The 25,657-nt window shown below is 61.0% G+C and overlaps 3 protein-coding genes across 5 annotated transcripts; 1 reads left to right on the top strand and 2 right to left on the bottom strand.

The window, feature by feature from the left end:
* Window positions 1-1,671: 1,671 nt before the first annotated feature.
* ENG (endoglin) lies at window positions 1,672-13,030 on the top strand. 2 transcript variants are annotated; one of them, XM_040083422.2, is made up of 15 exons: window positions 1,672-1,770; window positions 5,975-6,132; window positions 8,277-8,411; window positions 8,971-9,133; window positions 9,320-9,476; window positions 9,647-9,782; window positions 10,021-10,195; window positions 10,280-10,422; window positions 10,555-10,692; window positions 10,928-10,972; window positions 11,074-11,184; window positions 11,277-11,522; window positions 11,716-11,779; window positions 11,880-11,981; window positions 12,419-13,030. In XM_040083422.2, the coding sequence occupies exons 1-15, from the start codon at window positions 1,713-1,715 to the stop codon at window positions 12,586-12,588; spliced, it is 2,001 nt and encodes a 666-aa protein (XP_039939356.1). In that variant the 5' UTR covers window positions 1,672-1,712; the 3' UTR covers window positions 12,589-13,030. The 2 variants fall into 2 exon arrangements, with proteins under 2 accessions (XP_039939356.1, XP_039939357.1); XM_040083423.2 differs by having other exon boundaries at window positions 1,713-1,770; window positions 12,399-13,030.
* On the bottom strand, window positions 12,884-17,701 carry FPGS (folylpolyglutamate synthase). Of its 2 annotated transcripts, none has more exons than XM_040083424.2 (15): window positions 17,639-17,701; window positions 16,549-16,677; window positions 16,390-16,443; window positions 16,217-16,281; window positions 16,025-16,139; window positions 15,853-15,930; window positions 15,529-15,590; window positions 15,324-15,426; window positions 15,150-15,227; window positions 14,917-15,064; window positions 14,739-14,837; window positions 14,409-14,559; window positions 14,231-14,306; window positions 13,855-13,921; window positions 12,884-13,782 (listed from the first exon to the last, which is right to left on the bottom strand). In XM_040083424.2, the coding sequence occupies exons 1-15, from the start codon at window positions 17,648-17,650 to the stop codon at window positions 13,355-13,357; spliced, it is 1,665 nt and encodes a 554-aa protein (XP_039939358.1). In that variant the 5' UTR covers window positions 17,651-17,701; the 3' UTR covers window positions 12,884-13,354. The 2 variants fall into 2 exon arrangements, with proteins under 2 accessions (XP_039939358.1, XP_058279109.1); XM_058423126.1 differs by lacking the exon at window positions 17,639-17,701 and adding an exon at window positions 16,782-16,804.
* A 1,678-nt stretch (window positions 17,702-19,379) lies between these two features.
* On the bottom strand, window positions 19,380-24,697 carry CDK9 (cyclin dependent kinase 9). The gene is made up of 7 exons (XM_040083222.2): window positions 24,567-24,697; window positions 23,955-24,036; window positions 23,467-23,557; window positions 21,491-21,657; window positions 21,142-21,313; window positions 20,911-21,059; window positions 19,380-20,018 (listed from the first exon to the last, which is right to left on the bottom strand). The coding sequence occupies exons 1-7, from the start codon at window positions 24,656-24,658 to the stop codon at window positions 19,653-19,655; spliced, it is 1,119 nt and encodes a 372-aa protein (XP_039939156.1). The 5' UTR covers window positions 24,659-24,697; the 3' UTR covers window positions 19,380-19,652.
* Between the last annotated feature and the right edge of the window lie 960 nt (window positions 24,698-25,657).

The raw sequence follows: 25,657 nt of genomic DNA, 5'->3' as shown, positions 1-25,657 counted from the left end.
GTCAGCCGAGGCCACGAGGCCAAGGAGTCAGAGCGGAGAAAGGAAGCCAGCAGGGGAAAAAAACAAAACTCCCCAAGACGAAAACCCAAACTCCTCAGTCAGCCCGACGTCAGCCCCGTGCTCGGGGGGCCGCGAGCCACCGGCAGAGCCCGGGGCACTGCGGGGAGGCAGGCGGGCAGGAAGGATGCAGCCATCCGGCCGGGGCTGGAACGCTGCCAGGACAACGATCCAGGGCTGGGGCCGGCGAGTGCTTGCCTCGTGCTGGTGGAGACAAGGGGACAGAGGGGTCCTGTGGTTTGGGACACGATGGCCTAACGCTGGGGAGTGGGGAGACCCATCTCTCTGGTGCCTCCAACCCTCTGTGGATGTGCCGTGGGTGTGCCTCAGTTTCCCCTGAGGCGGTTGCCTGGGCAGGGAGCAGGACGGGGACCCTGCCCTGCTCCCCAGCACGGCCCTGAGTACTTGGTGTTGGGGTTTAGATGCTTTTCCTCTGGTTTGAAATCGTAAGGCCATCCCACATGCTGTGAGGGGGGAAGATGCTGGTCCGACTGGGGTGCAGGGGGCTGCACATGTGGCCACCCCACAGCCACGGCCACCCTCCCTCTGTCACGCTGTGGCTGCCACCATCGCAGTGTCCATCACCGGCGGTCTCTTGGTCGCTGTCGTGCGGTGTCACCGCGCAGAGAGGGGTGCGAGGGAGCCAGAAGATCCTGTCCCGGTCCTCGTCGCTGTCCCCATCCCCGGGTGAGCGCCCGTCCTCGCGGTCCCCAGGAGATGGCAGTGCTCTGTCATGGGAGATGCCTGCTGCTTCACCCCGTCTCCGGGGACATCCAGTCTGCTGCGGACAGGCGACGCTGACTTCCCTGGCACGTTTCCATTCTGTCCCCATACCCGTGAACCACGAGTCGAGATGAAAACTACCCCCGGGGACTTGCGCCCACCCCCGGCGGGAGGGTCCCAGCCCCACTGATAGCTGTGTGAGGGCCAGCACAGAGGTGTGGGGAGAAATGGGGTGCGAGTGCAGAAGGGGGTCCCCGGTGCCCCATTGGCGGTGCTCAGCTGTGACCCCCTTGCCCGTGACTGCCCCATCCAGGCCCCCTTATCCCAAGGGATGTCCTGACCCCAAGCCCGCCTGCCAGGTAGGGGTGTCCGGGCAGCCCCATCTGTGACCTGGCCAAGAGTACAGGCAAGGCGGGCAGTGCAGCTCGGGGGCTTCCACCTGCCCAGCAGAGTGGGCATCCAAGGCCCCGGGGCAGCCACCAGCCTGAGACATGTGACCCTGCCAGGGTGCTGGCTGGGAGCACTGGGGGCTGAAATGTCGGGGGCAGCCCCTTCCCCATTACTGGGGGCAGCTAGGGAATTATTTGGGTGGGTGGACCCCACCAAAACCCCCGTGTCCAACCCCTCCACTCACTAGCGCCAGCCCTGGGCGGTCCTGGGGGCACCTCACCCCGGGTACCAGTGCCCTCCTCCTGCCCTGGGCACCTTCCAGAGGTGCAGCCGCGCACGGCGCCGTAGGGAAACTGAGGCACGGCGCCTCCGGGGGGAGGGGGGGTCCATCCTCTCCGCCCCCCCCCGGCCCCGCCGGCCCGGCCCCAGCGCCGCCAGCGGCATTTCCTCCGCCGCGGACCCTCCTCCGAAGGGAGTCGGTTTCCTGCCGCTGCCGCCGCAGGCAGTTGCCGCTGGCTCCCGGGGAGCGGCCGCAGGCGGACATGGGCCCCCGCTCCGTCCCGCTCCTGCCGCTGCTCCTGGCGCTGCTCGGCCGCTCGGGTGAGTGGGGACGGGGGGCACGGGGGAACCGGACCCGGGGGATGAGACCCGCGGGATGGGATAGCGGGACGGGAACCGCGGGACGGGACAGACACCGCGGCGGGACCCACCGGTGACTCCGGATCGGTGGCCAGAGGGGTCCCGGCTGTGCCCTCACAGGCAGTGATTGTCACCCCCGGGAGAGGAGGGGGTTTTTTTGGGGAGCAGCCTCGGTGTGGGAAGGAACAAACCGACCCCGATTCCCGGAACACACACAGCACAGCCCTGCCGCACCCTGGGACCCCCGAAATCCCGGCTGCGTCACTGGGGCGCGGAGATGTTGACGCCGTGGCTGAGTCCTGGCCAAGACTGTGGCACACGGGAGGTCTGGGGTGGCTTTGGTGGCTTCCCGTCACCACAGAGTATGGAGGAGTTGATCAGGAGATGGAGACGAGAAATGGGAAAAAACCCCTAAAGCCTCACATGGGATGTGGGGCTGGAGCTAAGAGCGAAAAATGGGAAAAAAACCCTAAAGCCTCACATGGGATGTGGGGCTGGAGCTAAGAGCGAAAAATGGGAAAAAAACCCTAAAGCCTCACATGGGATGTGGGGCTGGAGCTAAGAGCGAAAAATGGGAAAAAACCCTTAAAACCTCACATGGGATGTGGGGCTGGAGCTGGAAGTGAGAAAGAGGGGAAAAACCCTTGAAGCTTCAAATGGGAGTTGGGGGCTTGATGCCTCCAGAGCAGTCGGAGCCACCCCGAGATCGCTGCAAAGCCACAGGGGGAATTTCAAGGAGGGGCGCCAGTACTGATGGAGCCAGGGGACAGGGAGCTGGGGGACTTGGGGACATAGCCTGCTGACAGAGGGGAAGGGAGCTGGGAAGGCAGCAGCCACACAGAGAGGCTGGGGCCAGCAGCATTGTGTGTCCTGGCCGGGTTGGTCCCTCCTGGTCACCTCGGGGGCCAGTGCTTATGGGTGGCACTGGGGTGGCCCCGCTGCCAGGCTTGACGCCCACTCTCTTATATCACAGCCCTGTCTGGTGAGGCTGTGCCGTTTGGGCCATGTCCCCTGTTGTTGTGCCATACAGTTTCCATCCTTGTAGATGCACGCTAAGTCCCGTGTCCTGTAATTGTGAGGCTTGGTGCCCATCCTATAGCTGTGCCACAGTCCCTGCCCTATGGCAGTGCCGTGGTGTCCCTATCCTATGTAGGTGTCTGTGTCCTCTGTAGCTTTCTTGTACAGTCTCCATCCTGTAACTGTGCCGTATTCTCCACACCCTGTGTCGTTGTGCTGCAGAGGCCTTATCCTCCCTGTGTGTGATGTATAGTTCCTGTACCACACAGCTGTGCCATCTGGTCCCCATCCTACACAGCCGTGCAATGTCACCTGTGTCCTATGTAGTGGTGCCATGCCTCCGTGACCTTTGTATTTCTCCCCAACAGTCTCCACCCTACATGGCTGTGCCGTACATGCCCTAACAGGGCTGTGCTATATGGGCTCAGCCCTACGTAGCTGTGCCATATGATCCCCACCCTGAGTGTCTGTTCCTAGGGTCCCTGTCCTGTTTATCTGTGCCGTATGATCCCCATCCTATGTAGCTGTGGCACACAGCCCCAGTGCTCTGCAATGGAGCTATATGGTGCCTACTGTATATGTCTGTATGGTCCCTGCCCTGTGTCACTCTGCCATACAGACAGACCATCTCCTCTGGCCATACCACCCCTAACCTACCCAGCTCTGCTATGTGGACCCCATCCTATCTGGCTGTGCCACATTGTCACTGTCCTGCGTAGCTGTGCCGTGTGTCCCCATCCTGAGTGTCTGTGCTATATGGTCTGAGCCCCACATAGCTGTGACATATGGTCCCCATCCTGCCTACCCGTGCCACTCACCACATCCTGTCCAGTCACTGCTTCTTCTTCACAGGAACCTCTGGGGCTGGGAGTGCCCACAGTGGGTGCAGTGCTGTGGGGCTGGGATACCTGCAGCGGGCACAGTGCAGTGGGACTGGGATACCTGCAGCGGGCACAGTGCAATGGGAGTGGGATGCCCATGGTGGGTTCAATGCTTTGGGATTGGGGTACCCTAGGTGGGAGCAGTGCTGTGGGACTGGGATGTCCATGGTGGGAGCAGTGCTGTGGGACTGGGATGTCCATGGTGGGTGTGGTGCTGTGGGACTGGGGTGCTCTTGGTGGGTGCGGTATCGGGGTGTCTCACAGACACAGCCAGCTTCCAGCGGTGAGGGGCTTTATGCCTCCTTGACAGGGGCCAGCACTGCTCCCCATGGAGCGAGCACGGTGCTGGGTCACCCCTTCCATCTCTGAGGAGAGGCCTCTTGGCACCTGTCTGACTTAGAGAGTGGCAGGAATGATGTGCCTTGTGTCAGGCCTGAAGCCTGGACCCATCCACCCCATCATCCAACCCCCAAAGGCACCTCAGCATGGTCCCACAGCCAGTGGTGGCTCAAAGGACAATTCCCTCTTAGTGCAGGATCCATCCCCATTCCTGACCTGGATCAGCTCATTACACAAGTGCCAAGGCGGCACCACCAGATGCAAGGATGCCAAAGTGGCGCTGCCCATCCCATGGGCATCCTGCCCTGCCAGAGCCACCCTTGCCCAGCACCCCACACCCCAGTGTTGCTCTCTGCCCTGGTCCTTCATCTGTTCCCAAAACCCCAGGAACTGTCGCCCCTGACCCACAGGGGAGCCACAGCGGAACCGTCCCTGCTCCCTGATCTCAGTGGCACCAAAGCAAGCGAGAGTGCGGGTTGGAAAAACATAAAGTGGATTTTCTTTCTTTCTTCCTTTTGAATTTTTTTTTTTCCCTTTCCTGGAGTACAAAAATAACAGTGCCCTTATCTGATCGCCCCGGCGGCCCAGCTGAGCCCCCTTATCTGATCCTGACATAATGCTGGAGCCCGCTGCCTTCCCCAGGGACAGACAGTGCCCGACTGGCACCGCTGCCCCGCATCCCCTCCGCTGGCATCCCTGCCCTGCCAGGGGCGATCCCAGCCGCAGCCCCCGGCCCTGCCTCACCTCCCAGCGGGATGCTGCCCGAGGAGCGACGAGCTGCCCGTCCTGTGCCCGGCAGCGCCGGGGCAGCGCGGCCGTGCCCGGTGCCGTCAGGGCAGGAGTGAAAGGGAAGAGGGACACAGCCTGTGGCGCCCAGATAAGCGGCTGTTTATCTTCCTCCCGATGCTGCCGGCCGCGCGGCCGCCACGCTGGGGGGAGGAAGCGCCGGACAATGAGTGGGCCCACGGCAGCGTCACCGGGGGTCTGTGCCGTGACCCCAGCCGTGAGACGCAGGTCAGGGACACCGCGACGGGCTCGACTTGGAACGGCCCTTTGCCGGGTGCTGCATCCCAAAAACTCAACGAGCCGGAGCATCACACCCTCGAGCCCCAGTGCCGGTGGGGATGACTGAGTGGGTCTGGGGTGCGGTCCGGCCACCTCCCGCTGCATTGGCTGGAGCCACCAGCGATGGGAAAAGTCGGAGTGGGAAGCGACAGAGGTCAGTGGCCCCCTCCGAAGGAAACACAGCATCCCAGGCACTGTGTCCCCATGGAAAGCCCCCCAGCTGTGACCACGGGGGTCCGTCCTGCCAAAACCCCCTGGAAGGGAGCACCCACGGATGCAGACGGTTCCTCGGGGCCAAGCCGAGCACAGCCCGGCCGCAGCAGGGCTGCCTGAGGCAGAGGAAACTGTCGAGGCACGTGGGGATTTACAGGATCAGGCCTTCAAATGGCTGTTTGCGCTCAGGATTTCCCTTGGCAGCCGCCGGCCGGCCCCGCTCGCCGCCGGGGGCTTTGGGATGGGGCAAAGCTCACGCCTCAGCGCCCGCGGAGGATGAGCTTTACAGCCATTTCCATACCTGCGCTTCCCACTTTCCTGCGGCGGGGGAATGCGGGGGGGGGCTTCCGCCCCCGCCCCAGCCTTCGGGGCGGCTGGGTGCGAGTTTTGGCACGCGGCAGCGCCGAGCAGGGACAGCGGATTTTTCCAGCCCGGATCCGAAGGTCATTAAGGCGATTGCGGAGGGGGCTGGCGGTGGCAGACGGGCCCCGAGCGAACACGTAGCCGATGGTCCCGGGGGTGCTGACGCCGGGCTGGGGGCCGAGGCCGAAGGGGCAGTGACATTCGGCCCCCTCCAGCATCGTCCCGCCGTGTTGTGTCACCCCGCATCCGTGCGGCGGGGACTGACGGTTCTCTCGTTTTCTGCCCAGACCCCGGGAGAGCCGAGGGCTGTGACCTGCAGCCGGTGACAGCGAAGCCACCCGTCACCCTCTCCTATGCCACCAGCACGGTGCCGCGGGGCTGCGTCAGCAACAGCTCCATGGACACTGACCATGAAGTCCATGTCCTCAGCGTCAAGTGGTCCAAGGTGAGCAGGAGGGGTCCCAGTGCATCCCCACAGAACTTCTTACACTGTCACTTCACTCTGTCACCACGGCACTGTCACCCTGTCACTGTCCTCAGCAGGCAGGGTGTCCCAGCTGCGAAAACCTTCCTCTAATTAAGGAACAGTGGAAGGACCTGGATTAAGTTCCTCCATGGCACCTTGTCCAAGCTTCTTTTCCAAGCACTGCCTTGGGCATCTCTGCCCCTGATGGGAATGTAAAGACTTCAAATTCTTTAATAGCCCATGCTGCCAAGGCAGGTATTCCTATGCTGGACACCTCAGGACATTCCATTTCCCTGGGAAGGTGGCCTGGTTGTGGCTCAGGAGCTGGGCAGAGCCACAGGTACCCAGTGGTGACCACACTGGGGAGGCAGGGACGGAAAGTGGAAGGGAGGAAGGGATGAAGGGTAGAATGGAGGGAAGGACGGAGGAAGAGATGGAAGGAGGTTTGAAAGGAGGGATGGAGGAAAGAGCGGAGGTTGAAGGAGGCACGTCATTTTAAGGTGTCCAAGCAAGCAGAAACCTGTCTGCCAATGCTGGCATGGCCGTGCCGGGGGGTGATAACCACGCTGTGGGTGCTCTGGGGTAAGGACGGTGCAGGGCGGTGCCAGGGCTGGCGCTGGTGCTGGCTGGCACTCTTGGGTGGGTTTGCACCAGCTCACGGGTTTGCACGGCAGCTCTGCAGGACAGCCCAGCTTCCCTCACGCTGGCTGGGGCCCAGCACCCGATTTTGGCCCAGCCCTGGGCCACCCGGCGCCACACTCCCCCCTCGCTGCCACCTCCCAGCTCTCCCAGTTCTGCTTTTGGAGCAGAGGGGGAGCCAGGCCACGAGGCACTGGGGAGAATCGGTTTTGCAAGGACCCCTCTGGCCTAGCCTGGTGTGACCTGGCCTTGGCATCCTGGACCCGTGCCAGGGCCGGGGGTGCCCCGGGGTTGTCACCAGCGGCAACAGGGGACACGCACTGATGTCACGGCTGCGGCACTGAGCCCCACGGCGCGCGGGGGAAGCTGGGCAGGGACACGGCTCCACTTATAGAAGAATTACTGGAAGCTGCTTTCTATAAGCAGATCCCCATGATGAAAAAAAAAAAAAGGAGAAGAAAAAGAAAAAAAAAAATAACCCGAAAGGCGGCGGCGGGGAGCGCCGAGGCTCCCGCCGCTCGCGCAGCCAAACAATGGAGCGCCACAAAACACGCGGCAGGAAAAACAGCCGCCAGCTCCTCCCCGACACTCAGGGCCACCCGGGGTCCCTGGCCACCCACGTTTGCCACGGGGCCATGGCCAGGCCGGGATGCCCATGGCAGCCCAGTGTACGGCACTGGCAACAGCCTCCACCCGCTCAGTGCCCGGCTGGTTTTCCCTGCCCTCTGCCTGGCTCAGAACTTTGAGAGCTGTTACTCAGGCAGCAGTTGCCAAACTTAGCACCTGGAGTTTTGACTTCCCCATCCGGATTTCCGGCTAGAGGCAAGCAGGCTGTGCTAGCCACGAGGAATGGTGTGTGCCACTGCTGTGCCCAGGCATCCTTGCACACCAGTATGGACACACCTGAGCCTGGAGCGGCTGCACAGTGCTGGGGAACCTGCCAAGGGGATGTCCCAGTGCCCAGGATGGGGATTCTCCAGTTTTCAGTGGGAGATACCCCAGTACCTACAGTGAGGCTGCTCTGGTGCCCGGGCTGGGGATGCCCTTGGCCCTGTGTAGGGATGCTCCAGCCCTCAGTGTGGGGATCCCCCAGTCCAGGGTGGGGTGACACTCTCGTACCCAGTGCAGGGATTACTTAGTCTTTAAAAGAACTCAAGGATGCCCTGGTCCCTAAGAAGGGGGTGCCTAGACCCCACTATGTGGAGTGCCCCGGACACCAGTGTGGGGATGCCATCATCTTCCAGGTGGGCATACCGCTGGTCCCTCACTTAGGGGAGCCAGGGGGTGTTTGTCCCGCTGGTGTGGATACACACTCATGTGGATCCCTGCCCCTAAACCCAGCCAAGGCTGCCTCTTGCATGGCTCATCCTCAGGGCCAGCCTGAGGTCTCTTCCTGCTCCCTCTGGCTCCAGGGGACAGCCAGGAAGGTGACAGCAGCTGGGGCTTGGTGGCCTCGTTGGTGACACTCTCCTCTTCCACCCCAGGCCTCTCCTGTCCCGCTGACGGTGACAGTGACTCCACGAGCCGATGTCTGCAGCCGGCCAGCAGTGCTCATCCTCCTCTGCGCCCGCTGCCCTGCCAACATCACCTCCCCGTGCTCAAACCTGATCATCCGCACCGTGAGTGCCACACCCCCACAACGGGAGCAATCCTGGGGGGCAGCAGGGCTCGGGCCATCCATGAGGACGTTTAAGGGGGTCACTGGTGGAGACTGGTGTCCCCCCGATCACCAGACACGATGCTTGCGGTGCCCCAGGGAGGAGGGGACGCTCCTGACCGTGGCTGGCGGCGCTGAGCGCTGGGCTGGCCAGGCAGGGAATGACGCACAGGGCTGGAAAAAGCTCCCATTTCCTCCGGCCGGCGGGAGGAAGGTCAGGGATGGGGTTTGGCTCCAGCGAGCTGAGCCGGGGTCGGGCGCTTTGTTAGCAAAATAAACCTCCTGCTTTGTTTGTGGCTAATAATAAAGTGGGCTGAGCCCTCCATGTGCTGCCGGCCACTCTCGCTGCTCCCAGCTCGTGGCCCCGAAAATCCCCATTCATCCAGCGTGACCCCCGGTCCAGGCTCCAGGGACACTCACCTGTTTTAGGTTCACATTTGTATCCTGCACACTGGGGGGAGAGGTTTTCCTTGCTTTCCCCATGCCCCTCACCCCGGCTTAGGCTGTCACTTGGCCCACAGGATGCCCACATCATCCCAGAGAACATCAGAGCACCAAACCCTGAACCACCCGTGCTCTCCAGCGAGGGGCAGCTGTTGGCCTGGGCTCTGTCTACCTATGGGGGCATCACATCCTACAGCGAGCTGCAGGACCCCCGCAAGGTCCAGCTCTACCTGGGAGAAGGTGCGTGGGGCTGGGGGGCTAGCGCTGGGGGGCTGGAGAGGGCAGGAATGGTCTTCCTGTTCCAGAAGGGTGACAACCTCCTGGGGCAAAGTACATTCCCCAGGGAGATGCCATGGGGACTGATGCCCCTGTCCCTGAGCATCTCCCCACCCACTGGGCCCAGTTTGACTTTGGTGACCCACACAGATGCCCACAGCCCTCCAGAATGCACTCCCCAGGAGCACTTCAATGCCGTTCCGCACCTTGAGACCGAGGTCTTCTTCCACGGGGTGAAGAGCTGCTCACGCAGTGACGCCCAGAGCACCAGGGTTGCTCACATCATCCATCTGCAGTCGGAGCCCAGGTACCGCAGTGCCAGCAGTGGGACCCCGGGGGTGGGACAGGCAGTGGGATGTGCTTGGAGATGCTTGGGAAGGTGTTGGAGTGTCTCAAAGGCAGAGCCCCACATCCCGAGTTGGATGTGGGACTGGATGGTATGGAATGCTGAGAAGGGGGGGTCTTGTGGTTTTGTAGCTCCCCCATCACAGAGGTGAACCTGTCCCTGAGATGTCCTGAGAATTATGCTGGCAACCAGATGCTCATCCTGCAGAGCAAGGCCAACTTCACCTGGTCCCTCTCCTTGAAGTGCCTCATCCAATTCCACTTAATGGTATGCTGAGAGAAACGTGTCATCCTCACCACCCCACCAAGGGGTCTGCCAGGTGTCAGGAGATGCTGGTGTCAGGGGGAGGGTGGCAGGAGGGTCCCTGGAGACATTAGACTTGGGCAAGTGGCAGCCCCCTTGGTGCAATCCCTCATTACTGGGATGAACCCTGCCCTGTGCACCCCCAGCTGTCCCTGTCTCCACTTAGCCCCTCTATGCCTCCCCCCTTTCCTCCTCCCTGCAGGTCTCCGGGAGTTACAAGATGGTGTCCGTATTCCCGACGCTGTTCTCTGGGCAGCTCCTGCCTGACACGGAGCAGGACCTCATCGCTAAAGCCTTTGAGAAGAACTACAGCGTCATTGCCTCCTACTCTGCCATCCCTACCAGTACCCACATCAGCCTGGAGATTCAGGGCCACGGTGAGGCCCCCAGCGCCCCAGGGCTGGGTGGGACGAGGGGTTTCCACCACTCCCACTCAGCTCCTCCATCTCCCTGTCCTGCAGAGACGGTCCAGCCGCCTGTGACGACCACCCCCCTTGTCATCACACAGCCCCCAGACCTGCCCCACCGGGTGCTGCTCACGCTCAAGCCCTGGAAGTGCACAGACGAAACCATGGAGATCGTCATCATCAGGTCCTACCTGGAGGTGAGGAGGGTGGAGAGGGGTGCCAGTGTCTACCAAAATCACTCAGAAGTTGCATTTTCCTCTGGGTGCTCGGGGTTGGTGGCACGGGGCTGCCCCCGGTCAGTGGGTGACTACGGTGTGCTTTCCTCCCAGCCCATCAAGGACGTGGTGAACATCACTCTGAGGGACATCAGCTGCCAGGCAGAGAAAAATGCCACCCACTTCATGTTGAAAAGCCCCCTCAGCCACTGCGGCACCTCACTGGAGGGCAGGGGCTATGCCAACAATGAGGTGAGGAGGGCTGTCACCTCTAGCCCCACTGGTGAACCATGAGACCTTCAGTGACTGCCAGTGGGGCTTCTCCACCAGGACCATCTTGCTTTTGCGTGGCTGGAAACATCATACTGCAGCCCAGGGCTGAGATGGAGGGGGAGTGTGTGGGTGGGACAATCCCATCCCATCCCATCCCATCCCATCCCATCCCTGGAGACCACTTGACTGACCCAACCTTCCTGCATTCTCACAGCTCATCCTCAGCCTGGCCAAGGATGCAGTGTTCCGGAACGTGCGGGTAAGAGCTGGGTTTCCCAGCACGTCCAGGGGTGGGAGAAAGTGCAAATCTCACTGTCACCTGGGTGCTGGGTGCCCCCTTAGTGCTGACCCCTCTTGCAGGTGGGCTTCCAGTGCGAGATCCCGCGGGAGCTCTTCCTGCGCCTTTTCCCCACCGCCGCCTTCGAGGCACCGCAGACGGAGCTGGAGATCAACAAGGAGGCCTTTGTGCAGGTACTGCCGCTGTCCCGGTGCCCAGGCTGGGACGGTCCAGCCATCCCTGGGCCGGTGACCCTGATGGCACGCCCCGTTCCCACCCCGTGCAGGCGTCCATGCGGTGGATGGATCACCCAGCCGACCTGCAGCTGAAGGAGTGCTGGCTGGTGGCCGCAGGGCGGGAGCCGGTGCTGCTGGTGCAGGGCGGGGAGGCTCGTGGCGCGGGGGTGGCCGTGCTGGAGGGCCCCCCCAGCAGCCACGGGAGGAAGGTCTGGCGCTTCCGCTTCACCTACACCGTTCCTGAGGGCGGACGCATCCCCTTCTCTGCCACGCTCAAGTGCAAGGCCGGCTTGCAGGTCAGCGCGACCCTCTCCCCACCCCGAGATGCCACCAAGCTGGTCCCCATCGGCGGCAGCAGCCTGGTGGGTTTGTCCCACACCGTTGGGTGCTGGAGCCCATCCAGGAGCAGCATTCCCTGCTCCACAAAGAGCCCGGGGGCCCCCACCTCTGTCATCCTTCCCACTCTCACCCCAACCTCCACCTCCACAGAATGACACCATCTTTGAGAAGGTCCTGGAGGTGACAGTGAAGGATGCATGGCGGCCGCTCAACTGTGAGTTCGGGCCAAGGGAGGTGGTCGGGATGGGAAAGGGAGTGGGAGTGGGAAAGGGACCCTCCCAGTGTGGCAGTGCTGACGCCTCATCCTCCCACAGACCGTGGGCTGGGGCTGGCCGCTGTCCTGGGCATCACCTTTGGCGCCTTCCTCATCGGGGCACTCCTCACTGCCGGGCTCTGGTACATCTACTCGCACACCCGTGAGTATCCACCACCCCTGGGGACCCCCGTCATGGGATGGGGAGCCACATGCGTGTCCCTGACTGGATTGCCCATTTTTCCCTCCTGGCCAAAGCTCCCAGGTGAGCCAGAGACCAGGCTTCTCCATTGCCCTCATCCTGGCAGTGCTATAGGGGCAAAACCCTGCTCCAGGTGTCTTCAGCTCCTCAGGGTCCCTCCTACTTGTCTGGGGGCCCCTCGGCCATCTGCCCTCCCTCCTGCCCCTGGTGCCCCATGCTCATCTCCATGCCAGGGGCTCAGGGGCCAGCTGGGGAACGATCCGTGAGGGTTTGTGTATGAGGGCTGGACGGTCCCAGGGGACCAAGCCAGGGTCACCACTGCTCGCCCTGAGTCTGGTTTCCCCTTGGTGTTCCCCCGTGGCGGGCGGTGTGAGCCAGGTCCCATCTCCAAACTGCAGCCGGTTTCCAGCACGGCGCCAGCCTCGGAGAGCAGCAGCACCAACCACAGCATCGGCAGCACCCAGAGCACCCCCTGCTCCACCAGCAGCATGGCCTGACGCCCCCGGGCCCCCCCGAGCCCGCGCAGCCCCCGGCCAACGGACTTGGGGAACCACCCCAGTGCCATTAAGCTGATTTTTTGCCCCATATCTCAGGCCGAGCCCAGAGGGGGCCTCCATTACTCATTCAGTGAATGCTTTGGCCCCCCGAGGGCAGCCCACACCGGGGGGGGGGCACCCTGCAACCCCCCTGGGGTCCCCCGCTGCAGTGGAGAGGCAGAAAGAGCAGCTATTGCCAAAACCTCCCACAAGGCCCCCCATCAAATGGGGGGGGAAGAAGAAGTGGGTGCCCCCTGGACATGCCCCAGCACTTGGGGTGACCCCCGTGGCCCTCCTGCATCCCCCCGAGAAGGCAACAGACACCAGTGGGAGCAGCAGGAGGTTTATTTGCGGAGGATGGTGCAAGGCTGCTGCCCTCCCACAGGACCATGGGCAGAACCCACCACTCCCCCCAGCTCCCCGTCCAAGTTACAAACTCTTATCAATAATAATAAAAACTTTCCCTATGTTAAATTAATTGTGCCCTGACGCTGAGCCTTGCCACGGCTTGAGGCTCCCACCTACCAGGCACTGGGACCTCATGGCAGCCTGAGGCAGCCCCCCAGACCCTGGGGTTCCCTACAGTCAGTCTCACTAGGGAGGGGACGGAGACCAGGAGCATCCCCCCACGGACAGTGGATGTGCCCGGGAAGGGCACAGGCAAAAGGCACTGGGGTGAAAACAGCCAAGCCAGGATGGGGCAGAAGGGTCCCACATCCCCCTCCAGACGCCTCCGAGCAGCACTGGGGGCAAAACTGTCACTTCAAGTAAACAGAGGCGCAAAGCCCTGTCCCCCCGTCACTGGGACAGCGCAGGGTCGAGCAGCCGGAGGGCTCCCCCCACCAAGTGCAGGCTGCCGGTGACCAGGACACGGACAGCGGCCGCCTCCCGCAGCAGCACGGCCCCACTGCTGGCCGCGGGGTGGGGGTGAGCCCCCGAGGCCGCCGGGGCTGCCAGGTGGGGGTCCCGGCCCTGTGCCACCCACCGCAGTGCCTGGGCCAGGCACGGGAACACGAGGGCTGGGGAATTGAGGGGTCGTGGGGCCGGGGGCACCAGGAGCAGGGAGCCTCGGGCAGGAGTGGGCTGCAGCAGCCCACCCACCCGCAGGGGAGATGGGAGCCAGGGGTCCTGCCCCCCTTTCTCCTCCAGGAGCCTTGTCCATGTCCGTTGGTTCTCCAGGCAGCGAGTCAGGGCATTCTCCAGCGTCACATTGAAGTTTTGCTGGTCTGGGAGGGATGGGGAGAGCAGTCAGGGATTGCAGGGGGAGCTGGGGGAGACCCTGTCTCCCCAGCACTGACCTGCGTTGTTGGCCACCGACACTTCCGTGAAGTTGGGGCAGAAGACAGCGTAGTCAAAGTGACAGGGCTGCGGAGACAGGAGGAATCAGCTCTGTGGGAACCCTCAGGAGCCACCCACGGGATTTCCACTGGGGCCAGTCCCACACCAGCGGGGTTACAGGGGACGATCCAAGTCCCTTCCCTGCACCCAGGACTGTAAGACCCCTGCAGGGGGTGGTTGAGGTGGGCTAGCAGGCTGGACAGACAGACAGACAGACAGACTGCCAGCTCCACCTTGCGGCTCCCTGCACCCACAGCAAAGCAAGTCCCAGGACCGGCAGAGAGCCCAGGCATCCCGGCACAGTGACCCCCCCCCACCCGTGCCCCCAAACCTCACCACCAGCAGCTTGAGCAGCGCCGCCGTGTCCCGGTCGCCTGTGGCATTGAAGAGCAGCACACGCACCTCGGAACGGCTGCAGGGAGAAAGGGCAGGTGGCCCGTGCCCCTAGGGGACCTCCAGCACCACCACCACCACACCCCTGCAGTGTGTGCCCCCCTTTGCATCCTCTCCTTACTCGTGGGGCTTGTCCTGGTTGAGGGCGGCCTGGCGGAACCAGCGGACGCAGGCCTGGACGCTGCTGGTGGTGTGAGCTCCGTCCAGGTACCACGTCACAGGGCCGTGGGACAGCACCTGAGTCCGGCCCAGCCACTCTGTGTCCCGCAGGCCTGGGGGAACACAGGGCATGGCTGGGACCCCCATACCCTCCCCGACACCGGTACCCGTGTGGGAATGCAGTGTGGGGCAGACTGTGCCCTCCAGCACACACGGCACTGGCTGGGTCCAGCACTGCCCCGCTAAGCCCTGTGACAGGGCGAGGGGGTTTCCTGGCGTGGCCACACTGCACCTTGGATCATGGCATCGGTCAGTCGGAAGGCAGGCGCCGGTGGCACTGGCCTCCCCAGCAGCTCGCTGCTTGGCGGCACCTCCTTCAGCTCCCCAAGACCTAGGCAGGACAGGCATCCCACTGAGACCTCGGGGGCCCTGCTGGGGTCTGGCCCCCTGTCCCCATCTCCCTGCCTTACCCTGGCAGCCGCGGCACTGCAGCCACGTCCGTGCCAGCTGTAAGGCCAGGGCAGCGTTGGAGCGCTGGTGGGTGCCTGCCAGCCCCAGCTCCAGCGTCCGGCAGCCCTCCTCGAAGTCGTCCAGCTCCGGGCAGAGGTAGAGGGGGCACTGTGGGGAGAGGAGGCTGAGCCCCCCGCCATGGGGTGCCCCCTGCCATGGGGTACCCCCATCCACACCTCCGCCAGGAACTCACCTTCCGCTCCTGGGCTCGCTCCCTCAGCACCTCCAGCGGCCGCTCCGGCTGTGCCACAGTGAACGCCGGCACACCGGGCTGGGGAGGATGGGCTTAGTGACACGGGGGTGCTCAGGGACACGGGGGAACACACCCCGAAAACACAGGGGGAGAGGGAAGACCTGATCTCCCTACCTTAAAAATGCCCCCCTTCTGCCAGGCGATCTTCTCCATGGTGTCCCCCAGGATGCTGGTGTGGTCGATGCCCAGGGAGGAGACGCCACACACCACTGGTGTCCTGGGGATGCAGCATGGCAGTGTCCCTGCTGCTCCCCGCTCCACTGTGGGGACATCAGGCGCTGGCAGCCCTGGGGACAGGCTCAGCCCTGCCAGCTCCTACCTGATGATGTTGGTGCAGTCATAGGTGCCGCCAATGCCAACTTCCACCACTGCCAGGTCCACCTGGGGACACGGGAGCCATCAAAGCCACCAGCACCATATGTCCCCATGGATTCAGAGGTGTGGGTGGAGACAGGTCCCTGCCACCAGCCCTTCCAAACCCACACCTGAGCACACTCCCTGTTTGAGGTGGGGATTGTCCACCTGGCACGGCATCCCCTGTTTACAGCCGTGACAGCCTGATCCACACAAATTCTGGCCCCCCTCCCTGAGGTTCCCATCAACCTGACATCTCCGTCACAAGCTGGAGGCCACCACCACTGACCTTCTCCTGCAGGAAGACGTGGAAGGCCATGATAGTGAGGAAGCGGAAATACGCCGGCATGCTGCCGTGCTCTGGGTCCTGCGAGGCAGAGCAGGGTGAAGGTGAGCACATGATCCTGAGAGCGGAGGACCCCAGGGGAGGGAGCACCCCCACAAACCCTGCTGGGACCCACCTTGGTCTCCTCCAGGCGGTTGTAGACCAGCCAGAAGTACTTGTTGAAGAGGTCCTTGCTGATGGGCTGCCCATTGATGCGGATCCGCTCACGCACCTGCACAAGGTGAGGCGAGCTGGGGGTACAGAGCAGGGAGAAGAGTTAGGCACGGCTCCACTGGCCCTTCCAAACCCTCCTGACCCCCCTGCCCACCTGTAAAAGCCAGTCTTCAGGCCGTAGTTGCGGAGGATGCGTTCAGTGAAGGCACACGCTGAGCCCTGAGGAGGCAGCTGTGTTAAACCCCCTGTTCCAGAGCAGGGACAAACGGAGCCACAGACACCAGCGGTCCCCCCTCAGCCCCCCAGAGCACCGCCCAGCCGCCTCACCTTGCCCTTCGTCCCCGTGACGTGGATGATGTTCAGTCGATCCAGGTCCTCGACCTGTAAGAGTTCAACCACCCTGTGAGACCCCCATGGCAGCCGGTGCCACGCACGGTGGCACTGCTAAGGGGACAGGGGGAACAGGGACGGGGATCAGCCCCTCACCTTCAGCCCGCTCCTCTCCAAAAAGTCCTGCATGGCTTCCAGCTGGGCCTGGGGGTCACCGCGCTCCCGCTTCACCTGCTCTAGGTAGCTGGCATTGGTCTGCAGGGTGTTGAGCATCCGGATTGCATCCTGGAAAGATGCCCATGGTAGTCGGGACAGTGCCCGTCGCAGCAGCATTGTGACTGCGCCACAGCCCCAGGGGCCAGTCTACCCAGAGCTGCACCCTGACCCACCCCTTCGGGTTCAGTCCCCTCTGCGGAGTCATTGGTCACCCACGCCGGCAGCATCTCTGCCATGGTGCCGCGGGGACGTGCCGGCAACGCCAGATCCTGTCACGGGGACAGGCTACTTATGGGCAGGGGTTACCCGCCCCTCCCCAGGTGCCCCTTGGCCCCGCGGTGGGGCACGGGACAGCCCAGCGCCGGCACCCGCCGCTGCCCAGTGGGACAAGGTCGCCGCCGGGCGGAGCGGGCAGCGCTCCAGCGCGCACCCGTCCTGCCGGAGTTTAATGAACGGCGCTAATGAAGCAGCAACGCTGCACCGGCACGGCACACCTGAGACAAGAGGTCACCATTGTCACCGAGCCCCCCAAACCCACGTCCCAAGGGGACGCTGAGCCTGGCGCTGCACCGCCTTGTGCTGCAGGGGGCATCTGGCACAGCGCCAAGCCATGTCCCCAGTGCGGGGACACTCCTCCCAGGCATCCGGACCCCGTCCCGCCAGACAGCGGCACTGGCACCGACAGCGCTTCCAGCTCCGCAGAGCGGGGCCGCTCCCGCCTGCCCGAGGGGGGCTCCGCGCCGGGGACCGCCATCACCGCCACGACACCTGGCGCAGCCGCGTGCGGCCGGGACACGCCGCGGCTACCGGAGCGGCTGCCGCTGCAGGCCGGGCTCACCCGGCGCAGCCACGGGCCGCGGCGCTTTGCGGGGCGACCCGAGCGGAAAGCGGGGACACGTGGAGCGCGGGCAGCCGGCACGGCCCGGGGCTGCGGGGAGCGGCAGAGGCGTGTCCGCCGCCCCGCGCGGCCCCGCGGCCCCATCGCCGCCGCGGCCCTGTGCCCCGCCCGGCGCGCGGCCCCGCGCGGTACCTGGTAGTCCATGGCGGGGGCGCGCGCGGGGCGCGTGCTGAAGCGGCGCCCCCCGGCCCGCAGCGCCCCCGCGCAGCGCGCGCAGCCCCCGCGCCACCATCCCCGCCGGGCGCGCGCCGCCCCGCGCAAACCGCGCGCGCCGCCGAGGGAAGGGGGCGGGGCCGCACCGCCCACCCCCCCACACACACCCCCCCAACAGACGCCGCCGCCGCCATCTTCGCAACTGGCAGCGCGCGCCACGTCGCGTGAGGAAGGGGGGAGCGCCATCTTTGCGAGGGGCAGCGCGGCGGCCGCCCCCGTGCCCGTCCGCGCACCCCGGGAGGGGCACCGCGGGCACGGCGCTCGGACGCAGCGGCGGGCGCAACCCGTCTGGAGGTCGCTCAGACTGTCAGCACAGGGACACCAGCAGCTCCGCAGCCCCCGCCGGGTGCCAGCGGAGCGCCCGGGCTGCCCGCAGCAGCCTCCTCTGCTCGTGGCAGCGCTGACTGCGCTGAGCCCCGCAGCTCTCCAGGAACAGGACGCGTGTCTCAGGCTGCCCGAACCCGAACTGCCCTCGGGAAGGCCCGGTGCTGTCGTGCAGGCTGCCACTGCTGTCGCCGTTTAGGCAACACAGCGACAGGAGATTCACACCAGTTGTTTGGGACAGGACCATGTTTATATCCACAATGGCACAAGTCAACTGGCTCATTGCTCATAAGCAATTATTTTTCCAAAGAAATGACGTCCCTCCCACCAAACACACATTGTTTCAGCGCCCCAAACCAAGACAGAGTTACCTTGTACACGTCTATCAAGTTCATTTTTTATCCTGAGAATAGCCCCACTCGCCACCACTTCCTCATGAGACTTTACACTACAATGCAGTGGCAGTGTAGCCAATGGCGTGGCTTTTGTCAGTAATTGTTAACCGACAAGTTACCAAGTGCCAAGTGCTATCACCAGCTGCACATGTCGAATCCTGGGATCCTGGCATCCATAGGGCTCAGGGAGAAGACAGCTGGCTACAGCTGACAGCCATGGGAAACTGTGCAGAGAGCAGCTGTGGAGGACCACTTGTGCTCTATGAATTGATCCTGACACGTTCTGGCATAAGGCGTGCACAGGTGACCCCAGTGTGTCAGGCCAGTCACCACCCAAAGGCAGCAGTGGTCTTGTTCTCATGCAAAGAGCTCCAGGACAGTGTCCCCCTGCTCCTAGCGCAATGTGACCAGCCCTGCCACACTACCCTGAAATCCCTGCAGACAGCTGGAGGGCAGGTCTCACCTCAGGCACAGGGAAGTGCTTGCCAGCAGCAGGTTGCAGCTGCCTGCTGGTGGTGTATCCAATATGACTCCCAGTCATGGTTTGCAATGAAGAAAGCATGGATGCCACGTGCTGTCACAGACAGTAGCAATCCCCACTGTAAATCCTGGCTACATGGAGCAGGCAGATCTGCCACCCACCCCCCTGGTTTGCCCAATAAGTCCTTTTTTAGGCTAGATCCCAGTCTCCAGAAAGAGCTAGTCATGCTGGTCTGGGGTGACTGTCTTCCCCAAGACACATCTGATGACTCAGAAGCACCTGCATCAACACTTCTGTGCTCAGAGGATACTCCATGCAGGAGCTGTGGCAGACCAAGACAGCTGAGACATCTCCAAGCAGGGCCCAGTTTGATCCAGGGAAGCTACTCCCAGTCTTGCCAGTCCCTGCACCATTTGCCAAGAGCCCCAGCATGGATGGAGACGCTTTTTCCATCACCAGATCCATAACAATTGATCTGCAAGTTTAATGTAACCAAGACAAATTTTTGGGGGGCAAAAACAGGTTCTGAGACAGGAAACTGCAGGGAAACAATGTCGAGCTCACAGGTATCACCTCCCCAAGTCACGCAGCTCTGTGGTGGCCGAGGAGATGGCCAAGCTCTGTTAACACCATCAGTCAATTCACCTTGAAAAAAGTCCTTTCCTAGACAAAATGACCTCGCCAGGACATCTCCGCTTAATGTGGAGAAGGCCAGCCAGGACCCCGCTGGATGTCAAAACACTCTGTCAAATTCAGTTTGGTTGGTGGCAGCTGGGTTCCTGCCTTGGTTCGCCGGCTGCTGGGGCATGTGCCCACCCCTCCTGCGTGGTGGGGCCAGGTACTCAAACATGGACTGGTTGTGGGTGGACAGCATGTTCTTGAGGTCTGAGGGCATGGGGTCCGACCAGAAGAAGTCGTGGTTCAGGGCGTCGTCGCTGTCGATGCGCTGGGCGGGATCCAGCACCAGCAGCTTGTCGATGAGGTCGAGTGCGTAGGGATCTTTGACGTAGGCCTTGAGGCGATCCTTCACCTTCCTCTTCTGCCCCTTGGGGAGATCCAGCTTCTCGTACAGCTCGTATTTATCCACGTTCGGCCAAACCTGGCAAGAGGCAGGAAAAGGGGTTGGCAATAGTTATGGAAAGGACAAGCCATTTTTGATTCAAACACCCTCAGGCAAACCAAAGCAACAATTCTATTTTATAAGCTCCAAGCTGGCAGCAGCTGTTCTCACAGCAACAAAGAGGCACCAAAGGCTGCACTAATGCCTGGAAACGTGGACAAGTCAGGACAATCTTCCTGGTGTGAAAATGATTCTCGAGGATTTCTGGTTCCCCCATGAAAGAACCACTAGAGAGCACGGTTCAGGCCAGCTACCACATCCAGAAAGATAAAGTGACAAAACTGATTGCTAAATAATCACCTGGATCTGGCACCTTTTATCCTTAGAAAGCAAAGCCTGCTGCAATCACCAGCACTTATCTCCATGTGGGAGAGACCACAACAGGTAGCTACATGCCAAAGAAAGCGGCTTCAGTGTATTTACATAATGACTGTGACAGCAGGATGAGGACTCTGCAGCTGCCAGCACAGCATCCCACAGATTCCAGCCTGGGCTGAGGCTCCCCACAAGAGGGCAGGACGAGCTGCTGATAAAGGAGGAGCTGAGAAGGGGCCGGGTGCTCACACCGGAGCTGAGCTGATGCCGCAAATCACAAGACAGAATTCAAGAGGCTTTTCAAGGTACCAGTGCAGAACACCAGGGAATAAACCCCCGCCCCCCTTCTTTAAGCAGAAATTGAGGGTGTTTGTCCAAGAGACAACCCCAAAACACAGCCTAGAAGATTCTCCAGCCTCCCTGCCAGCAGCAGGCACACTCCACTGCTGGGAGCATACAGCAGCCAGCACACAGGGCAGGGAAGAGGCCCAAGTGCCTGGTGCCAGACTCTGCCCACACTCCTGCTCTCCACAGTTCACCCCGCCCTCGCCCTCACCTCCGGTGTGATGGATCCACAGAGCTGGCTGATGAGGGTGAGCTGGTGCTGCTCCGTGTTCCCCTGCATGATGGGGCTGCGGGTCCACATCTCTGCCATGATGCAGCCTGCGCCCCAGAGATCAATGGGGGGGCCGTAGTCGCGCTCCCCTAAACGGAGATGCCGAGTTAGTCTCCCAGAGGGCCCAGAAGGGCCAAGAAGGCGGCAGAGCCCACCCAGGGCTCCTCCTACCTAGGAGCAGCTCTGGGGGCCGGTACCACAGGGTCACCACGCGGTTGGTGTAGCGGTTTGGCTGGCTGTTCTTAGCCAGGCTGAAAGCTCGAGCCAGCCCAAAGTCCGCCAGCTTCAGGACTCCATCCCGCGTGATCAGGACGTTCGCTGCTTTCATGTCTCGGTGCAAGATCTGTACAAGGACAGACATGGAAGAGTTAAGTGAATAAAGTGCCCTTCTTGGGTGCCTCAGGCCAGCAAGATGCTCAGGCTGCAGAGGTGGGAAACAAGAATTTCCCTCCAGCCTGTGCTAAGACACCTGCTCCTTGGAAAGCCACCCTCTGAGCAGAGCAGGAGTCTGTCCCATTACCTTGTTCCTGTGGATGTAGTAAAGTCCATTCAGGAGCATCTGCATAACTTTCTTGATCTCTGACAGTGTGAACTTGACATGGGCGTTGCTGAGAAGGCCAGCCAGGTCATGCTCACAGAAGTCAAACACAAGGTAGATGCTGCCCTTGCACCGGTTGTACGGAGAGGCTGCAGGAGAGGCACAGAGAGGCTGTCAGTGAGGGACCCTTCCCCGGGTCACAGCTCCTCTGACCTCCCACCACCCTGCAGCTCATACACCACCCTGTACAGAGAATCTCAGGGCACACGAATGCAGAGAACCAGACAGCCCACAAGCCTCAAGGTCCTTTTTAAAGAACTGAGCAAAACTAGCAACACAAGAACAGGAGATGAGGATTGGCGCAGCGAATCAGACAGGCAAGGAAAGGGCATGGCAACCTTTGAAAGCTTCACTTCGTGCTGCTCTGGGCACATAACGGCTGCGGGGTTTCCTTCCTGCAAGCTGTGGCTGCCAGCCAAGCACCAGCGATAGAGGAGGCACCCACAGACAGCCCCAGGAAAAATGCAGAAACACTGAAAATCTGTCTAATCTCACATTAAAAAGTGAGATTTTCTGCAACTTCAAACAGGATCTGAGAAAACAGACCGATCTCCATCAGAGTGATATAAAAGTCCAACTGCAATTTGAATTCAATGACAGCACACTTTAAGTGAAGCAATCGATTTCAATCTTGTTCCTAGAGCGCCCACACAAAACGTTATTAAAAAGAAAGGCTGATTTTCATCAGTTGTAATCAGGAAAGCCTGCTGATCGGCATCTCCAACCGGAAAAGCTTAGCCCCCACAGAAGCACACTGCTCTCCTCCTCAGCCAGGAGGGTGCCTGCTACACTGAGTTTGCAGTTCCAGATAGACCCAGACACAGCCCCAAACACACCTTTCCAACATAAAAAGAGAAAAGCCTCACATTTGAGAACAGTAAATAAAACGTTTCAAGGCAGATTCGGGTGAAAATGGGAATACGAACAAAGCATAAGCAAAAAGGGAACAAATGACATGTCTACAAAAATATTTACTTTTGGTATGCCAGACATCCAATCATCACAGCTCTTTTAATCACACAGTGAATTAAAAATTAACTTGTCATTGGTGTTTTTACTGATACGTGTTCAGACAGTAATCTACACACAACTGAGTACTGGAGTAACTTGAATTTCCCACCCCTAAGGCCAGATATTTCTGCCCATTCAGTGACTGGGCTTTTTAGAAAACATCAGATACTAGTCAGTTTTGTTTTTATTTAATTGACATGACTGGCTAGGGAAGGGCAGGCTGTAACATCAGCTGTCACTTTCCAAAGTATTTTTCCAGTACAAATCCATGAAAGATAATGATATACAAACTCTAGCAAATGTTATATACAAGTTTCACTGGGAACAAGCCAGGCCACGTGTGTTGAGCCTGCGAAGCAGTGGGGGGACATGGCATCAGGTGGGAGTGAGGAGGAGGAAGAGCAGCTCAGAACTGCCCACGTGGAGTCCCAGCCCTCCCAGCATGAGCAATTACATCATCCACAGAAAGAGATGCTGAGTGAGCCTCAGCTGGAGCTGTGTCATCAGCTCAGAGCTGCCAGAAACCATCACAAACCAACTGAGAGAGGCACCTCCAGGCTGAGGACCCTCTACTCCAAAAAAGTCTCTCCAGTGCTGGTTCATTTAAAGCCTCTCAGAAGGGACTTTCCCAGCATAGGCAATAGTCACTGCTATGGCACAGGCATATCCTGGCAGGACTACAACAGCGTTTTCCAGCCGAGCTTCAGCAATGTCCATGACTGATTTAGAAACTCTTTTCCAAGTTAAGTGACCTGTTAGCCCATGTCACAGGCAGGAACAGAGACCCCTGCTCAGCCAAACCACTCTACTCCCTGCACAAGACACCAGCCTGCTCAGCAGGGCTCAGGAAAGCCATCATTAAACACAAGGGACACCCTGCAAAGTACCTTTGGTCCTGCAGATTTCTATGAGGTTCACCACATTCTCATGCTTGAGCAGCTGGAGGATTTTAATCTCTCGCAAGGCTGTGATGGGAAACTGGAAAAGAGAGAGAGAGAATGTTGACTGGAGGTGCAGGAGATCAGGCCATCTCTGCCATGCAGCTTGGCAGGTCCCACCCTCCTCTCCTCACCTTCCACATTCACACCAGCACATGTCACAGCCCAGCTTGAGCTGCAGAACAGCCTCTCTGGCTGCTGCCTTTGCTGTTTGATAACTCTCTCCACAGCCCCTGAGCATGTGCTTCACACATCACCCAGTTCCTCCACAAACACAGCCAGTGTGAAGCCCTGTGCTGGTGGTCCCAGAGGAGAAGAAACACATGGGAAGTGTCAATCCCCAGCAGCCATCCCGTGCAGCCCAGTCCCCTCGCTGCTGCCATGTGCCTTTGCAGCCCAGGTGACAACAGGCCCAACCAGCCATGCCCCATGCTTACCCCTTCCTTCTCATTTTCCATCAACACCTTCTTCAGTGCTACTTTCTTGCCTGTCTGGCGATGTTTGGCTTTGAAAACTTCCCTGTAAAAGAAAACAGAAAAAAATCCATGAGCAGGATCCAAGGAGAAAGGAACCAGGTGCTCCTGACAAAGAACAAGCACAAACAAGACACACTAAAGCACCGTACAGAGAACTCTGTGCTGAGCCAATATAGCCACACTCCCCCTGGGCTAAAGGCCCTCAGGACACGCTGAACCAACAGAGAGACCAGAGCTCTTGTAGCCTTACAAGGACTTTCAGTAATGTCGCACATTTTGAGAAAAAAATTGCACATTTGGAGCCAAGTTACAGGTCCCCACCCTAACTGTTTTCAAGGTTAACTCTGCTGTCAGAGCTGGGACAGAGTGGAATCTCAGATTGGCGAAAAGAGGGTCTGGAGTTAGACTGGTACTCTGAAGCCAGAGGGGTGACCGGGGAAAGGACACGCGAAGAAAAAGCACCCGAGGCTGGAGCCGATGGGCGGCAGGGCTAGGCCCCGGCTGCAGGCCTGAGGCCGGGGAAGGCCGGGGCCGGGCCTGGCCAGGGAGGGCCGGGGCTGGCGCAGCACTCACCCGAAGGTGCCCTGCCCGATCTTGGCGAGCTTCTCGTACTTGGAGACCTCGTCGCAGAAGGGGCACTCGACCATGTCGTACTGCTTGGCCATGGCGGCCGCGCCGTTGCCACAGCACCGCGTCCCGCCTGTTCCGCCACGTGACCCGGCGACGCCGTCATGTGACCCGCCATCCGCAGCGCGGGGCATCGTGGGCGTTGCAGTCCTTGGGGCCGCCGCCATGTTGTCCCTCTTCGTGGCCCCGGGAGCACCGAGAGGTCCCCGGGAGCACCGAGAGGTCCCCGGTGCCGGTGGCCCTAAAGCGCGTTGCCGTGTGCCCCGTGTGTACTTAAATGCGTCAGGAGTTAAACAAAACTTCTGCTCCTGCAGCCGCGGCTGTGACGTAGGAAGGCCATGGCCAGGCAGGAGGTCTCCAGGGTCTGGAACTGAGGGGACCCTGAGTTCCTCCCCTGGCCATGGTTGTGTTCAGGTGCAGGACAAAGGGCTCGATCTCAGGCTCTGTTTGAAACTGATCTCCAAGGTGGAGAGCACAGGGAGCTAAGGACCAAGCTTTGGCAAAGGTGGCTACCAGCATCCTGGTGATGGGAGCCACCAGCTCCCTGAGAATGGGAAACGCGGACACCAGACCCCTGCTGGGTCCAGGCCACCTTGTCCTGCATGGAGACACTCTTGTGGAGCATGCCAATATCCCTAGAATGAAAGAAGAGGGGAGTGCTCCTGCTGGCAGTGATGCCATCCAGCTCTCACCCCACAGGGGCTGAGCACCAGATGTGCATGGCAGAGTCCTGTCTGCAGGACTGGAGCCTCGTCCGTAGGGCTTTCACACTCCTCCGGGGCTGGCACCTTCTTCCATGGAGCTGGCACCCTCTTTTAGGGCTGGCACCTTCCTCTAGAGCTGGCACCCAGAGGTTTTTGGTTGTCCACACCTGCCAGACATCCCTGAACTGGGGTGAAGAGGTGACTCTGGAGCAGCCAGGCAGGTGCAAGCATCCACGGGGACTGCAGAAGCTGTGGGGACAGCATGAGGGCAGGCAGGGACAGCAGCGGGGCAGGGAGCAGATGACAACACTGGGGAGGAAACGCTGAGCGAGC

Source organism: Hirundo rustica, chromosome 20 (assembly GCF_015227805.2).
Source record: "Hirundo rustica isolate bHirRus1 chromosome 20, bHirRus1.pri.v3, whole genome shotgun sequence".
In the NCBI taxonomy this organism is placed as follows: domain Eukaryota; kingdom Metazoa; phylum Chordata; class Aves; order Passeriformes; family Hirundinidae; genus Hirundo; species Hirundo rustica.
Note: the sequence above shows the minus strand (reverse complement) of the source record. Positions and strands in the feature narration are given on the sequence as shown.

What these genes read in the sequence shown, in the direction of transcription:
- ENG (XM_040083422.2), top strand. Translation starts at nt 1,713, where the DNA reads ATGGGCCCCCGCTCCGTCCCGCTCCTGCCGCTGCTCCTGGCGCTGCTC. An exon ending in AGTGCAAGGCCGGCTTGCAG is followed by an intron (nt 11,523 to 11,715) that starts GTCAGCGCGACC and finishes CCACCTCCACAG; the next exon opens with AATGACACCATCTTTGAGAA. An exon ending in GTACATCTACTCGCACACCC is followed by an intron (nt 11,982 to 12,418) that starts GTGAGTATCCAC and finishes TCCAAACTGCAG; the next exon opens with CCGGTTTCCAGCACGGCGCC.
- FPGS (XM_040083424.2), bottom strand. An exon ending in AGAAGGGGGGCATTTTTAAG is followed by an intron (nt 15,228 to 15,323) that starts GTAGGGAGATCA and finishes CATCCTCCCCAG; the next exon opens with CCCGGTGTGCCGGCGTTCAC. An exon ending in GACCGATGCCATGATCCAAG is followed by an intron (nt 14,560 to 14,738) that starts GTGCAGTGTGGC and finishes GTGTTCCCCCAG; the next exon opens with GCCTGCGGGACACAGAGTGG.
- CDK9 (XM_040083222.2), bottom strand. Translation starts at nt 24,658, where the DNA reads ATGGCCAAGCAGTACGACATGGTCGAGTGCCCCTTCTGCGACGAGGTC. An exon ending in ATCGGGCAGGGCACCTTCGG is followed by an intron (nt 24,037 to 24,566) that starts GTGAGTGCTGCG and finishes TTTCTTTTACAG; the next exon opens with GGAAGTTTTCAAAGCCAAAC. An exon ending in AGAAATCTGCAGGACCAAAG is followed by an intron (nt 21,658 to 23,466) that starts GTACTTTGCAGG and finishes CCTCTCCTGCAG; the next exon opens with CCTCTCCGTACAACCGGTGC.